General features: G+C 36.6%; 1 protein-coding gene across 15 annotated transcripts in view; it reads right to left on the bottom strand.

Moving 5' to 3' along the window:
- The window catches only part of ZMYND11 (zinc finger MYND-type containing 11), a 143,963-nt gene that overhangs the window by 25,015 nt on the left and 101,233 nt on the right, over positions 1-17,715 (bottom strand). For all 15 annotated transcript variants that reach the window (XM_045820053.1, XM_045820051.1, XM_045820050.1 and 12 more), the window contains 3 exons: positions 3,143-3,220; positions 2,592-2,684; positions 374-461 (listed from right to left, as the gene is read on the bottom strand). In XM_045820053.1, the coding sequence (XP_045676009.1) occupies positions 374-461; positions 2,592-2,684; positions 3,143-3,220 (259 nt within the window). The remainder of the gene's footprint in view (positions 1-373; positions 462-2,591; positions 2,685-3,142; positions 3,221-17,715) is intronic.

Raw genomic sequence — 17,715 nt, 5'->3', positions numbered from 1 at the left:
TGTATAGGCAGCTTTAATTTCTCAGCCTTTCTTTACCTTTAAATGATAGGGTATTACTGGGGAAATGATCAGTATTAGTCACAGTGCTTATAAGAAGCCTCTCAACTAAGTTTATAAATTTATACACAAAACTATAAAAAGTAATACTTTCATCACTTAATATACTAGTGTTTTGCTTCTGGACAATTCTATAAGCTATATCTACATTACCAAATATTTTAAAGATTAAACCATAACTATTACTTAGAGGTCATTAAAATATTAATTTTATAAAATTAATAAAATATGTTTTATACTTTATAAAATATATTTCTCAACATAGAATGGAAATGGTATGAAAAAATGCAAAAGCAAACACAAAAAAATATTCAACCTCCATAGAAAATCACTGTGTTGTGGAGAAGCAGCTGAGCATCAGCTTTGAACTCTTCATAACTTCGGTATTTCCCTTCATTTACTTTCTGCAGTGGTCAGAAACAAAATGGCAAAAGAGTTACTAATGAAAATATTTGTCTGTGTTATGCTAATATGGTTATAATATGGGACAGGATAGAATTTCCCAGAATGACATCATGGCTACTCCCATGTTCCCCAATATTGATGGACCATGTGTAAGAGAAACCCACAACTTCATGTGCAGTTAGAATGTGACAGGATGGTAAAGTGTGGCAGCTCTGATCTACAGCAGCCACCACTGTCCTCAGTATTAATTTACTACTAGAGTGAACCTGGCAGCCTGAACATGTCACTACATAGCAATGATAAAAGCTATTGCTAAGCTTTGTAAATAGTGAAAGCTTTGCCCAGTGTGGGGTTGATGTACGAGACCCAGGACAATAAAGACTAGGGGGGTTGGGAGGTGGGGAAGAACTATAACAGTTTAACATAAATAAGAAGACATGTTTATAATTCTGAATTGAGACTAGGTACTTATAATTTAAAAGTAAAGGCCAAGATGTTTCTTCAGGCATTGAGGAAATGTCAGGGTTTCTCTCCTACGTTAGAGTGGTCAAGGATTTCCATTATTGAATTCTCTGTAACTTTGCCTTTAACTGCCAAAGACAAGGATTATGGAGGAAATTTAAGGGGTTTGTGGAGGAAGACAGAATTTTTAGAAGGTATGACAAAGTTAACTTGTTAGCAAGAAAGCATTTTCTTATCCTGGTAATATTTTTAGGAAACAGGTTTGAAAACTTCTTGGCCACTAAATGCTAAAATGGTAAGGCCTCTAAAGAATAATTAAGAACCCACCTTTCTGTTGAAATTCTCCAAAACCCAATTCAGTTTCCTTTTTTCAGGAAGGCTTTCCCCCTGATTCTGAAGCTGAAGGTATCTGCCTCCTGTCTGTCATGTAGGGACATGGGGCTTATTCACAAATACTGAATTTCTAATTGTATTGGGCTCCAGTATGCTTAAGTGTTGGTGCTGTGTGGAGATCCCCAGGTGGCCCAATATATACCCAGGTGGAGGACAACTGCACCTTTGCAATTTGTGAAGTATGCACCCCCATGCCTTGCATTTTTGTCTAGACTGTTAGCTCCTGAAAGCATACAAATCATATCTTCCTCTACTTTCCTTATGGGCTTTTGCTCATGACCATCATTTGCCAAGCACAGGACCAAGACACCTTCCACCCACCTGGTGTTCTCTATGGAGAAAATGGGATCAAACTGGGGGATCTGAGAAGGTGACATGCAAAGACAGGGATGGGAAGGGAAGGGAAGTGGAGTTCATTCTTCAGAGGCTTCAGGGTTTAGGAAAAGAGGCTATACCTGAGGCTATACAATCTGTCAGTAGTAAGTAAATTTTAAATTACTTGTTTTTATTTTAGCATTTGACAGCTGCTTTAGGGGAACAACCTTCAATTACCCTTTCCTTCCATTGAAATAATACACCTTCAGTCTTTCTCATCTGCTAAGGGGCTTAGGAAACTTTTAAGATAATTTCAAATAAATCCTGTGGTCTTCCTATAAGCTCTTATGGCCAACTGTAAGATTTAAAAATTTCAAAATGACACAAAAGGTACAGAATTAGAAATTTGAAAACCCTAACTGAAAACATGTCTAAGTGTTCTATGGAAATTTATTGTAATCAGTAATTAAATATAAAGAAACTTAATAATCCTTAGCTAGCATTGGTGAAATGAAGAACTTTGAAGAACTTTGTTCAAGTTCATTTCATTGTTTCCCAAGACTCCAGATTAGTTCTGTGCGCTGATTTTTCTTGAAACTCCCAAGTGCTACTGCTAAAACTAGAAATCCATGTCCAGATGTGAATTCTCTAAACCTGATATTTTAAATTGACCAGACTACCATCCATTTGCTTTAACCACCACGTATCAAGAATCTACAGGTTGCTTAAAACCAGGCCTTTTAAAAGATGACACCCAATTTGCACTAGAGTGAGCACACAAAATTTAAAACAGCAGCCATACACATGTGGTGGTCATGCCTGGCCAGTTTTACTAAAAGGCTAGGTAGGCACACCCTCATCAGGAAAGAATGGCAACCAGAATCTCCCTGGGCTGTGAGTCTCTCAGTGACCTGGGAGCCACAGGGTGAACACAAACAGGACAGAAGGCTGGGCTTTACCTCTTGTATGGTGGGGACATCGACCGCTGAGTGCACCAGCCTCCGGTACATTGGATGTTTGCTGTCCTTCCCCTTTTTATTAAGGTCTATAGCCTGAAAGGTCATTAGATACATCAATTTTAAATGTGGCTAGAGAGAGACAGGTAAAGATCAATTTCTAAACAAGTACTTTAGAACATAATGGGAAAATGTACATAGACTACATGGTTTAACATAGCATCTCTTAAGGTTTTGATAGAAGTTATTTTGGAAAAGTTTATTTCATTTTAAACACTATCAAAGAAAATGTTCGTTTTGATAAATGAATTTTAAAAACATAATTATTTCTAATCTAATGCAGCTAAAGAAATGCCTGTTCTAAAACACACACACACACACACACCTAAAAGCCTACTGTAGAATTATCCATTGTACAAAAAAATGACAGTGGTAATTCCCACCCTTCAGACTGCTCTACACATATTTGTTACTTGTCAGTCATTAACTTTTATAGAGTGGACCAGAGTGAAAACCAATTCGGAGACTTGAAAGAGCCTAGGGGCAGGACTCACCCTCTCCTTCATGCGAGAGACAATGAACCTCAGGTATGTGCTCATCTCTTGTTTGTTTGTATTTTTCTTCTTGATGCTCTGTTAGAAACAGAAAAGGCCAGATATAAAATCTAATCTATATGTCTATATTCATGTAAAAGACTTCTAAAAATAAAAGGGTATATTCTGCAAAGATTTCACTAAAAGATGAACTACTTCCAACGTATCTGATAGAGAAATCTATGAAATTTACATAGCAAAAATATTTACTGTACTTAGAATCAGAAAATATTACGCTGTATTTGAAATAATACCTTAGAGAACAATGCATTTATTTCTTAGTATTTTAAAAACTTAAACCAGTTTTCAGATGAAAAGAAATGACAATAATAATGATAACAAATAATGACATAATGTAGAATCACTCGTTTTACACACAAAGAAATCAATGGCTGAAGTCCATTAGTGTGCATTTAAATTCGCACTAGTGAATGGTGAATTTCAAAATAACACTATTCTTCATTAAACATGTTATTAAAAGTCTGTGTCACTTATGAATTATGTGCACTGCAGTGGCACATACCTACACATCTATTTTAAAATGCTATTGATCTATTCAGTAATAACTCCAATTTCTACTACTCTGGCCTAAAAGCTAATTAAATTCTTCAATTTACCTCTCAGAAAATCTAACCTCATATGAAGGAACAAAACAAAGCAAAACAAAACAAGAATCTACTTCTTATGTCCTTTCTATACAGCAAGGAAACAAACATGGAAGACACTTGGCCATAAGTAGATAACACAGCAAAGGACTGAGTAGGTCTGGACCACTACTGGACAGATGCTTTAACTTTTTCAGGCCACTACATGATTACTCCCAAAGAAACTTTATACACAGAAAGTCATCTTAATATGCTGTATACAATGAAAGACATTTCTCATGTAACTAAGAAGTCTTAGCTAGAGCTTAAGCAAATCGATTATACACACAATATTAAAATACCTGAATAGAAAGCAAAAAAGCATTTTCTTAGCTGGAGACTGTTTCAGAGACTTCACATTTAAAGTGACTAGCTCCCACCACTTCTTGCCTGAATTCTTTGGTCATGCACAGACACAGTCAATGGTTTCCTCCTTACCCAACTATAAGTTATGACCTATGTACACAGCTTCCAAATTTATGCCAATCATAGAGTAGTTCTTCCCAAACCTGGCCATACTCAAAGACTCTGGTGGAATGTCTTAAAATGTAGTTGGGCTTCACCTCTGAGAGTCTGAGTTGAAATTTCTAGGGAAGGCCCTGTGCTTGTTCACTTATCTAATTCCTCATGTGGCTGTGACACATAGCTAAGACCAAGCACCAAGGGGGCAGATGTGGAGTTTAAAAGGCAACGGCATTTCTTAGACCCCAGGTTTATAATTTTTGGAGAAGGGGAGCTTTGATGTGGCTTGTGAATTCTCATTTTTAACAAGATCCCCAGTGATTGTCATGCATACGAACATGTGAGAACTATTAATTAGCCCCATTCCGTAAGCCAGAGCACATCAGAGAACCAACCTCTGGTTCCTGCATTCTGCAAATCACACAGGAGTGTAGAGGGAGTCCTCACTGGATCTGACGCACAATCAGCTTTTAATGTTTTTTGCAAAATGGGCATCCTCCCAAGCACTTTTTATACTAAACAGTTTGACAAACTTGGATATAAGGAAAAGCAAAAAAAGAAAGAAGGCAAGAAGGCTGCTTTTTCCCCCCTCACCTCTTAAAAAACCTACTATATTCCTTTAAAAGAAAGAATAAAAACAAATGCTTCCAGCTACATGCTCTATGACATCAAATATTTTGGGCACAGTACTAAAAAGGCTGATTCCAAATAGCAATTTGATTATTAACTCATAAGTTTGTATAAATTCAGATATAACAGCAGTGTATATCAGGTTAGAAGTCTTGTATGATACTATCTAGGGGTATGTATGGTTCTTACAACAGAAAACATACTTAGGGAAAATACACAACCACCACTTTATGTAGTACTGAAATAAAATGCCCCCGAAACATTGTCTGCAGTCACCTGAGTAGTGACGATGGAGATGGGGGCCTTACTGCATCTACCTTGACATAGTCTTGGGCTGTTGTGCATGCCATGTATATGCAGAAATATGCTTTTCTCCTTTCTGTGCTCTAAACATCAACCTATGAAGTACACTTCACTGTCAGTAGGAATCTAACCTCTCCTGCTTTTAAAGCCTTAGAAAATAAAGTGATTCAATGTTTCTCTAGGGGCAACACTGATGCAGTGCTAGAATCAGAATATTAGTATAGCCAAAGCATCCTAACTATACTGGTTCTTCTTTGAAACAAAAACACTGAAAACACTTTGAAACAGTAGGAAAAACTCTATTTTACTTTGCTCAAGTTTAGGTAAATTGTGCACTAAACTGTTCCTGTTTAAATAAAAGTCCATATTAAGTTCCCATTTTCTTTCCACAGAGAATCTACACAAAACATGGGTGTCACAGCTCTCACAGTGCTTCACTTTGGATTCACCTATTTAAACATTCTTAAATGAACTGCTAAATTAGTGTAACCATGTGCAGCAACATTTCTTTCTTGCTGGGAAGATTGCAAATGTAGTGTTCAGACTGAAGGCCTTAAATTCACAAAATCATACAATACATATAGGATGATAATCTCATTTGTATCATGCTTAAATTTGCTTAAAGTCAAGTTGCTAAAGTATCTCTTTTCTACTATGTGCAATTAAGAGCGGTGATATGAAGTTGGAAAAATGACTATTTCAAGCAAAATGTAAAAGGAAACACAAGGGAGACAATTGACTTCCATGACTAAATAGATATGACCTACCCCATCCTTCACAGACCCAATTCCTTCAAAGTATAACTCTTAAGAGGTATTCTTAAGAGGTATTCTACCCCATTTAATAAAGTTCTACCCAGACTTAGATATCCATGCTGATCAATTGTGGCTGCGCATTAGAACCACCCAAGGAAGCCTTTAAAAATATCAATATCTACTGACACAAAGTTCAGGAACTGGCACAATATATCTGTGGTGGAAAGTAATGAAAACGATGCCTGTCTGGGGGGAGGAGGATTCAGTGGTCACATTCTCTGCCTCGGTGCGAATTGGGTGCACGAGTGTGTGTGCATTTGTTCATCAAACAGTACATTAAAGACTTATGCAAACCTCTGCAAAGTAAATTTTACCTCAAAGGAAAAGCCTGCCGATGTCAAGGTGCCACCCCAGAGAGTTGATAATGCTGCTTGGAGAGAGGCTTGGGCACTCGCCAAGCCGACACCCCAGGTGTTTCTAACATGTGACCCTCACTGAAAACCACTGCCTGGCATTAGAGTAAAGAGGCTATATACTTACACAAACAGGTGTAGTGGTTCCAATTGGAACCACAGCTGCTATACTGAGAATTGTCATGTATAATCTTTAAAAGTTCTTTTTAAAGTGATGCCAGATCTAGTTACCTCTCCATCTCCTTGCTCAAACAAACAGAAATATATCTGTTTTAACTATTTATTCATTCATTGCAGGTACTGTATTAGAAACTTCACTGGTCTGAGCTGTATACAAGGATTCATCTTGCATAAAGGAGTTTCACAGCCAAAAATATATTATTTTCTTGAAAGCCTCTTGAAAAGCCTACTACTTTTTTATTTTCTATTGTTGCCCAATACATCTTTTCTAGTGACAAATATGGGATTCTACTGCAGACTTAGGACAAGAACTGAAATGCATACAAGCACTTGGGTTGTTAAGTGAACAGCTGCCCTGGGGCTTGGAGCTTGAGCCTGGACCTTCTGCGGCTCAGGGCGTGCCCAGGAAACTGAAAGGAGCCTGCTTCCCAAACCTATGGGCCCAGGAGCTAAGGACCCTGAACAGATGAAAAACCTCTCCCAACAATTTGTAGAGATGTAACATTTGCTATAAGATGCTTTCACATTTGCCAGTCTTTTGGGCTTTCCTTCTGACAGTTTCCAGTTACAATTTAGAGATTTAGTATTTCACACAAAAAATCAACAAAGAGCCCTGGCTGTCACAGCTCAGTGGATTGAGCGCGGGCTTGCGAGCCAAAGTGTCGCAGGTTCGATTCCCAGCCAGGGTACATTCCTGGGTTGCAGGCCATGACCCCCCAGCAACCGCACATTGATGTTTCTCTCTCTCTCTCTCTCCCCCGCTCCCTTCCCTCTCCAAACATAAATAAATAAAATTTAAAAAAAAATCAACAAAGCATTGCAGCTTCTGTCCCAAGAGCTGCACTCAAACACTTCTGGGAATTCATAGGTAACATGTTGTGAGCTGCCTTATGTGACATTCACAGAAGAGTGTCTCAGTTGGTACCTGTCAGTCACTTGAGAAAAAGCTTGAGGAATAGCCACTCTGACTGAAAGAAATTAAAGGGTTAGCTTTTAAGGTAATTTTGTTGTCCAAAAAGTTCATTTAGTTTTTTTCCATACAGTGGCTCTAGTAGTGTTTAGTTGTCTTTAACTTCACTCAAAACAATTTTGTTAAGATTGTATTGTGACAGCTGTCATATGAGTGTGCATTTAAAAAAATATTGGTGAATTTTTGTGTAGCCATTTTAATATTGGAGATGGAAGAAAATATACATTTTCAGTGTATTATGCTTTATTATTTCAAAAAAGGCAATACAACTGAAACGCCAAGATTTGTGCAGTATGTGGAGAAGGTGCTATGACTGATAAAACGTGTCAAAAGTGGTTTGTGAAGTTTTGTGGCACTACTGACATTTTGGCCAAATAATTCTTTGCTGTGGGGCTGTCTTATGCACTGGAAGATGTTTAGCAGCACCCCTGGCTATTATGTCTGTTTAGTATGTCAGCTATCTCCCTCTACTGGCACTAGAAGCCAATAGCGGGAGATAGCCAACAAACTACAAGTATCTAAATCAATAAAGTTATTGGTGCAAATAAAAAATGTGTCTCTTATTTTATGGAAAAAAACTAAACAGACTTTTTGGCCAACCCAATACTATTATGTTTGTAACAAAACTAAGCAGATAGCTCTTGAACAGTTCAGAAAATATAAAAGCAATGCAGTATATTAATCTGCAGATTATCTCAAATCCAATCCTTTCTTAAGCTTTGAAGAACTCTACAGTCTACTTGCAGACCTTAGAACTCGTCAGTTAAGGACTCTCTGTAACAGTGTGCAGCTCAGAATCCATCCTACTAAAGACCCATAAAGTTCTGGTAACTGTTCAAGTTGACTTGGGTCAACATCTGCACATTATCAAGAGACAAACTTTCCATTCCGTGGCCAAAGTTGTTGCAACCATTTTAAAATTACTATAATCACATGGTTCAAGCTGTTTTACAAACGTACATAAGATATCCACTAAAGTGCAATGCTCGTAAGTGCATATAGACAACTGAGGGGCTGCTTTCCTCTACTGTAAGGGGGAAAAAATAACAGACAATCTTAAGCATCTCCCTGAATAAGAGATTCTTAAGCCAGTTACAAACAATTGCTGGGATATAGTAAATTAGATGTATCTAGTTAGATACCACAGACAAAACATGAGTAAAGTGTTACACTCAGTGACTTACAGTGTTTCTGGCTGGAAGAATGTAAAACTAACTTTTGATCCACATCTGATCACTGATTATAATGTCCAAGCATTATTATTCAAAAGGACACTCGGGATTAAATGGTCTGAAATGTTCAATGTTCCCTAGAGAGACCCTAACTTTAAATTGTAGAAACATGTAGAGAATGAACTTGTAGAAGTAACACACCAAATACCCAAAAGTGGAGGTGGGGTTGGAAGAGAATGTGCAAAATCAGAAACTGAGTTATCTTCTCCTTAGATAATGTATTTATGCTGCTGGCATTCAAATTCAAGTTTCCAAGTGTGAGACTAAAGAAAGACAAATGCCTCACCCTTTTGGGGGGTTCCCAATATCCAGAATGTTCTTCAGCAGCTGGCTCTCCAGGGTTGGCAAACTTTCTCTATGGAATGCCAGATAGCAAATATTTTAGGCTTTGAGGACACACAATTGGGGTCATTCTCCACTACTTAACTGCCATGGTGGAGAGGAAGCAGTCATAAATAATGCAGATATTCCATAGTGTAGCTATGTTCTAACAAAACTTGTGGAAACTGAAAGTGAAATTTCTTATATAATTTTCACATCACAAAGTATTCCTCTTTTGTTTTTTCTTCAACCATTTAAAAATATAAATCTCATTCTCAGCTTAACAGCAGTATAAAACCAGATGAAGGGCTTGATTTGGCCCATGGTCTGTAGTTTGCCAACCCTTGACTAGTTTTACGTTCTGGAAAGCAGGGTCCATAACAGCCTAGTTCAGTCTTCTTTTGCCAGGCTCTTGTATACTATCTAGCACATAGTAAGGGCAAGGAGAATTGAACTCAAGATAGTCATTACTAGCCAACTTCACTGCCTACCAGAAAAAATATTCCATATCCAGTAGTTTAACTCAACATACAAGATTCATTCAAAATAAGAAACAGTTAATCAATCACACACCCAAGATGTGTTGGCATATTCTAGCCACTATAATCTATTCTGCTTACTTCTGGGTGTGAATCAGTTCATTACTTTATGACACCTGAATATCTCTGCTGGTCTCCAACAACCAAAGGCTCACTTAAATGTTAATGAGCTCACAAATTTGGGGCACTTGCTGAGAAGCAGATTCCTGAGCCTCAGTCCAGAGTCCTTGTTCTAAACATATTTAGAACACCAGATGATTCTGGTACATGTGGCCCCTGGGTGTTAGTAAAGAAACACTAATCTGCATCTAAATTACCTACATTGTTTGAGGAATCAAGATGCTCCAGCTCTCTTCCATAACTATGTGTAATCACAGAAAAAAATCATAATACATTTTATCTACACATGAATTGCCTATGTTATTACTGAAATCAGAGACTCTAAAGTATTTTCTAAGACCATTTGTAATAACTGTATATGAAGGAATGAAAATGTAAGACTCCAAAGTCTGAGACTTTTAACAGTAGAGCTGTTCTGGTAGAAGTGCCCCAAAGTCCTGTCATTTCTCCCCCCACATCACTGGGACCCCAGTAGCCCCATCAATGACAATCATATTTTAGGATAATTTTCTAAGAATATACTACATTCAGTCTTTTTCATCTTCAGTACTGACACACTGAAATTAACTCTCTATTAAGATCAAAAGACCAGAAAATCACACCTATTGCCAGTTTTAATGGTGGAAAACGTGGCTTACTCACTTCTGTATGTGAGGTGCACCAAACATTTAACCATGTGGATTCCCTTTAACACTAATCCTCAATCCTCAATCTCCACAACCAATCAGCAAGTTATCTGCACTTGAGTTTCTGGCAATAGTTCTTACTTTTTTTTTAAGTTAAAGAAAAGTAAATTTAAGTTTTTAAACATCTCTTAAGCTGTCGCAAATATGTCTTCTTACACACAACTGCCAGTTGGAACTCTAAGGATAACACAAACCACTAAGAATGTCCTGAGGTAGATAACCTGGAACATGGTAGCAAACGCAGCTCCACTCACAGCCCCTGGTTCCTACTGTGTGCAAACTGGTCTTGCAAAGCCACTAATGCATAGTGTTTCTAGACTTGTTCAACCAATTTACAAACTGCACTGAGTGCTACTCCATATCTATATTTATTAATTTTTATAAACTCAGCTCTTTGTGCTGATTGAGGTCATTAATTTGTGACTAAGTCCAGATGATATAATCAGCTTTGAGCTTTGTAGCATCCAGTCTCGGATGACTTACAAACTATTAAAGTATCTCTAAACTCTACAGGCCACAAAACCAACTGGTATTGTAAAAATATGTAGCATTTCTTAATCCACTACATCCACATATTCACAAAAGTTGCTGAAATATTAGCTACAGAGAGGAGTGTTATTATGTATGTCAGAAATTTTATCATTCAATATTAAAATGCAGTTTGGAGGATAACTTTAAGCTCCTTTGTGGCATATTATAAGAACTAGAGAACAGAAAAGGCACATTCAGAGAAACTTGATGCAACCAGGTTTTGTATCTAGTTGTTCCTCACCTTCTACACAATACTAATTTTTTAAAGAACAAGATTCAAAAGGCAGAGAGAGAATGCATTCTTCAGTGGAGCAAATCTTTCCATTATTTTCTGAAAATAAGTTACCCGTCTCTCTGTTTTCAGGTCAAGGAATGAGTATTATTTGTTCTCTGCTCACACATATTGACACCAGCCAAGGGGAATACTACCTGCCCACCTGTCCACATCTCCCCCTCCTACCTCATGCATTTGCAGACAATACAAGGGAGCCCCCAAAACCCAAGAATTTATATATAAAAAATTGTGTATTTATTCTTACTTGTCTAAACTTCAGCCACCTTCAAAGTACTCTCCAATTCATGTACTTACACCTATTGAGACTTTTTTCCACTGCTCAAAACAGGTTTTGAACTTGTCGATTTTGATGCCTGTTTGTGCTGCTGCTGCTTTTTGTTTTACCTCTTTCACATCAACAAAATGTTTCCCTTTGAGGACTTTTTCCATCAGGGGGAACAACAAAAATAAAGTGGCTCAGGACAAGATCAGATGAATAGGGAGGGTGGCGCACCGGCTTCACTCTGTTTTTGGTCAAAAACTGCTGAACATTCAGCACAGTGTGGGCAGGTGTGCTTTGAAGTCCCCCATCACGAAACAGTCAAAGGTGTTAAAAGAGTCTTCAAAAAAATTCACTCAAACTGAATGCAGCCTCTCACAACACCACCAACTAGTACACTAATACAGATGGGTTTCTAGAATACTCACTTACCAAGGAAAGCCAGTACTACAAGAGACCTGCCCTCCCGAAGATAACTCCGTTTTTTGGGGGTCCCACCCTTGTAAAAGGAAACTGCCCTTTGTATTATTTTCAGTTCATCATTGTTGAAAACACTAAATGAGCTTTCTGTTTATCTAGATTAAGTAGTAACCATCCTAATATAGAACCAAGCCCACCTATATTATATCCTCAATCCCTTAGAATTAAAAATCAAAGATACCCTGCTGTTGCAGCTCAGTGGCTTGAGCGCGGGCCTGCAAACCAAAGGGCCTCCAGTTCGTTTCCCAGTTGGGGTACATGCCTGGGTTATGCGCCAGTCCCTGGTGGGGGGCTTGTGAGAGGCAATCACACATTGATGTTTCTCTCCCTCTCTCTCTCCCTCCCTTCCTCTCTAAAAATAAAAAAAAATCTTAAAAAATATCAAAGATACAATTTGTTTAAGATTCTAAACAAGCCACCAAACACATATATCACAAAGACAAAATACACCACTACCTAAAACATTTCACAGCCATATCCAAAACCTTCCTGACCATACATTGGTAAATTCATCATGGTAAGGCAATTAGAAAACGTGGGCATTTTTTTTTCTTTCTTGCTTGGGTCCAGGTAGTTTTATAAAGAGATTATGTAACACTATGTGGGATTTTACAGTTTTATATCCCAGATCCAATTTTTAAAACTGTTTGGCTTTATCAATGTTCGCAATATGTTTTCCTCTACTCAGGCCAGTGATGATTGGTAAAACTGCATTATAAAGTACTTGATTTAGACATAGGTCTTTCAACTTAATTTTCTACTTTGTTAGTAAAAGGTAATTTGATTCAGCTGGCTTTAAAAATGTTCTAAATATTCCATGTTCATTCGTATTCAATACTGTAATTGTCCATCGATGTAAAAAACAAAAAAAGACAACCCCTCCCCTAAAACATGGCTTCTACTTCTATTTTACTTAAAAATCAAATCTCCATTCCCAATTTGTTAATATCTGTCTTGAAGGTAAAGGTACTTACTTTTAGGGTGAAAATATTAATAAACTTCCCATATTAATGAAGACTAACCAGAAAGAACAGTGTCAGTTTCATGGAAAATAAACAATAAAGAATTTATGTTCAAAATATTTTCATTTAGGATTTTGTGCCATTTAATTATAAATATTAAATGAGCATTCTCCTGACTTTTGGAATTTAAAAAATTATACTGCCTACCTTCCCAAGAATGAAAAATCAATTCAGAAGTAAATTTCTATCTCCAGTTTCAAGAAACAGCTTTCATCATGACTTTTTCTTTGGCTACCTGAACAAGCAGGTCATAGTGCAAATGACTCAGAATATAACTTTAGCCAGAACTAAGTTAACATTGAAAAGTTGGTATGTATCCATTTGATAAAACTCTAAGTGATCTCCTAATAGCAATTTAGTCTTGGTTTGGTTTTAGTAGACCAGTCCAATTCCTTCATTTTCAGTATGTGCCTAATAAGTCTACTATATGAGGAGAGTATGATATCTAGGACTTACCATCCGATTTAAAAGTTAATTGGAAATGCCTTCTATAGACTTCTTTCCGTATATGTATTTTTAAATTATTAAGTTTCTTGTAAAATATATTTTAAAGAGAAGCTGCAGTAGGGAACTTTAGGAATAGTTCCAGTTAATGTTAAAGTACCACTAAGGGGCACTCTACCTTAGATCATCAGAAAACCAGGAGCTACAAAGTTGGGAGAGCTGTTTGGATTAAATGTAGGACCAATATATATTTTTTAAATTATTAATAAAATCATCCGATGTAGTTTTTTCTTCATTTCCTTTACAGTTTCTTGTGTTTGTCTATTTTATTGAGCTAGGTTGACTCGCCATACAATTTGTATGTTAACAATTTAAAATTTATGACCCTTAAAAATGCCACCTGAAATGTGTTGGGGGATGAGTATTTTCTAGTTTTTAAGGACACACTGGAGTAATATGCCCCCATATATAACCTTGAATACCCTTTTCTTTGTGACTTACATTGGTACTTTATATAAAATTCACAATAAGTATGTCTTAAATGGAATGTAAAGTGAATCAAAGTTTGTTAAAGACTATAAAGAACTGTAATATAAAATTTTCATATTATAATATAAACACCTAATATAAAAATATTTGGGTGGATTTCATTAGATCAATATTCCCTTTTAGAGGCCCAAATATGGAAAAGGGTAACTATGGTCCTTCCTATTCTAGCACTTTTTATGTACTTACAGTAAAGGCAATTAGCACAAAAATTCTACTCCCTAATGACAAATTTTAGCCCACATATAGAATTTTCATGTATCTGAACCTTAAAGGAACAGCAATATGACTCCTCCAAGTCATGAAAACAATATTCATTTATGTAAGGAACATGAACATGTTAAAGAAGACAAAAGAAAATAGGAGCTCACTTTCAAAATACATCTCAAAGTGAAGCTAGAAAGTGGCAACTAATTTGTTTGGCCATACATAGTTTCTTTTCCCCAAAAGTTAACTTTCTGACTTATGAGGTACCAGATTCAGAGCAAATGCAGCAGTATCGGATATTACAGTCATTAACCTGTGCACTGCACTGTATTTTACAGCCACGAAGCAGTGTCTGCTATACAATCTGCTGTTCATGAAGGAAACAAGGGACAGGGGGGCAAGGGGCAAGCTGATTTATACCCTTCCTTTAGAATTCTTCCAAGTCCTAACTATGGCCTGACAGGGAAAAAAATGCCAGGCCAGTCATGAGGCAGGCTTTTCTACCAGATGCTTCTGTGGGAGTAGTACAGGCATTCAGAATACACAGTTCTAAAACTGCACTGTAGAATACAGTAGGTAGCCACAGCCACATGTGCGAAATTAAATTCCAGTTCCTGGGTCTCACAAGCCACATTCAAGTGCTCAACAGACACACAAAGACAGTAGTTCCTATTGAACAACCCACAAAGAACATTTTTCATCTCCACAGACAGGTCTCCCAGAAAGTACTGCTCTAAAAGGCAACAGGGTGTGCCAACGTCAAGGGTGATCATAGTGTTTCTTATGATTACACATGAACCTACTCATACACTGTTTTAAAAATTGCATGTAGTCAGCACTCTAACAATATCATAATGTTCACCAGCAGGACTTGAAGCCAGCAAGTGTGTGGTACATGCACACATGTACATCCCCATATGAACATGTGCATGCACACTTATATACACACATCCATGCACACACAACACTGACATGAACATGCCCCCCCTCAACATACACACCCATGCTTGCACAGGCATGCACCAATGTAGGTACATACACCAGCCATGGATGCTTGTGTGTGTATGCGCACACACACAACAGACACACACAGAGGCTTGTATATCCACCCAGGCCTGCCTTCTGTAACCACAGCATCAAAGGATAAAATGAGGTTATAATTTGGAAAATATATATATGAAAATGAAGAAACATTAAAATAGGACAGCCATTTGTGTCCTTTCAAAAGAGCAACAAAAATTGGAAAATACTTTCATGTTAACATAACTGAGCTTAATCTTCTACAGGACAATTCAGTGATTTTTATCACAAATTTACAAGTGCCTACCCTTTAAATTTAAGAATTCCACTTCAATGGATTTATCCTATGAAAATGATCAAACAGAATCACATAGATATAGGTAAATTAATTAGTCTTTTTAAAAATACAATTGACTATATTACTTTTTAAAGATATATTTTCTAGGCAAATAAAATCTCAAAAGCAATTTTAACTTAAAAGTTAACGTTATCTCATTATTTTTCCTGGAAAACCCATGGCTATTTCAAGGAATATAAAATTCAAATATACCCAATATAAAATTCAAATATACCCAGTAATGAGAAGACGGCTCTTCAAAGCAGAAAGTGTGGCATGATTCTGGACACAGCAACATGAACGAGACTCCTTCAACAAGAAAGTTTCTGTGCAATGTTACTGATCAGACAGGACGGCAGAAACAATGTAATAAGCATCAGTGGGGAACTGGTTAAATAAATTACAGCACATTCCGATACTTAGAAACAGACTGGGACGTCACTGAATATAAACAAACTGGCTCCGTCCAGCAATGTACATAAAGTTACACAGATACAAATACAAATGGATAGATGGTGGGGGGAATTTGTATGAATGTTTGCCTATGTAACAGCATTTCCAAAAATTGTATTTATTTTATTTATCCTCCTCTAAGTTATTTGAATTTTTACAGCCAACTTAAAAAAATTAAATCTCCCTTTTTTAACTAGTGAGTTTTCACTAACAAGGGTGTTAAACAGAACCATACTCAAATTTTCTTCAAAGCAAAATGCTAACTTGATATTCATAGGCTATTTTTCAGTTACAATCTACTACATCTATAAAGTAATACTGTAATATCTTCAGAAAGGCAAATATTTCAAAGAAATATGTTCAGAATTGTGAAGTTCCTAAAATTATAAAAACTGACTGAATTATTTTAAACTGAGAAAAATTCTTATCATTGTTGTCTTAAAATATTTCAGACAGTCATATTTGAAGCTGCTTGAGCTAAAATAATTCTAGTAACAATAACTGATAGCTGGGTAAGAAAGAAGCTATTCTAAGTAACTTTTTAAAACGAATCATGCCATAGCTGGTGTGGTTCAGTGGATTGAGTGCTGGCCTGTGAACCAAACAGTCACTGGTTCAATTCCTAGTCAGGGCAATTGCCTGGGTTGCAGACAAGGTCCCCAGAAGGGGGGTGCTTGAGAGGCAACCACACACTGATGTTTTCTCTCCCTTTCTCCCTCCCTTCTCCTCTCTAAAAATAAATTTTAAAAATATTTTTTAAAAAAATGAATCCTAGCCCTGACTGGCGTAGCTCAGTGGATTGAGCTTGGGCTGCGAACCAGGCATTGCAGGTTCAATTCCCAGTCAGGGAACATGCCTGGGTTGCAGGCCATGGCCACCAGCAACCGCACATATACCGCACATTGATATGTGTCTCTGTCTCTATCTCTCTCCTCCCTCCCTTCCCTCTCTAAAAATAAATACATAAAATCTAAAAAATATATATATTAAAAAAAAAAGAATCCTCACATGTAATCTTATTATTTTTTAAATTATAATTGACATCCTCGGTGACTTTTTCAATGCTGTAGGAGCAGAAATTATATGAAAACAAAATAGTCTTCTATTTGATACCAGAAATGTTTTAAATTTGAATTTTAGGTAGTAATGGTTGGGTTCTATCTACTATTTGCTATACCTGCATTGAAGTTTGGTTCTGAGTATCTTATCTTCAAAATTCCTCATTAGTTTACCTAATTAATCTATATTCTTTCCAAACTTTAATTAAAAAAATAGAAAATATCATTATTCTGGTCTGGAACTTACAGTTCTAAAGTTTCTGTCCCTTAGTTGTCTTAGTTCACAAATATTTAAATCTCGTGTTAGATTATAAAAAATGACTGTTTAAAAGTGAATCAAGCAAAATCATAATTGCTTTTGTTCTTAAGATCTCACTGTTCTTTACTTTAGTGTAAAATGTTACCAGAAAACAGGAAATATCTATTTTTAAAATGCACCAATGAGATAAAATATAAATATTAAATGCAATTCCCATATTACCAATTATAGTAATTTTTTGTAAACACACAAATTTTTGCAGACCTCAAAGAAAATATCTAAAACTTGAGGCTTGACACTGATATATTCAGATCTAGGGATTTATCACTGTCATCTGTGCACATGATATTTTAATGCTATCTCAACTG

Source organism: Phyllostomus hastatus, unplaced genomic scaffold (genome assembly GCF_019186645.2).
Source record: "Phyllostomus hastatus isolate PE091 unplaced genomic scaffold, TTU_PhHast_1.1 phas_scaffold_39, whole genome shotgun sequence".
In the NCBI taxonomy this organism is placed as follows: Eukaryota; Metazoa; Chordata; class Mammalia; order Chiroptera; family Phyllostomidae; genus Phyllostomus; species Phyllostomus hastatus.
The sequence above is the reverse complement of the archived record's forward strand: the minus strand, read 5'-3'. Positions and strand labels throughout refer to the sequence as shown.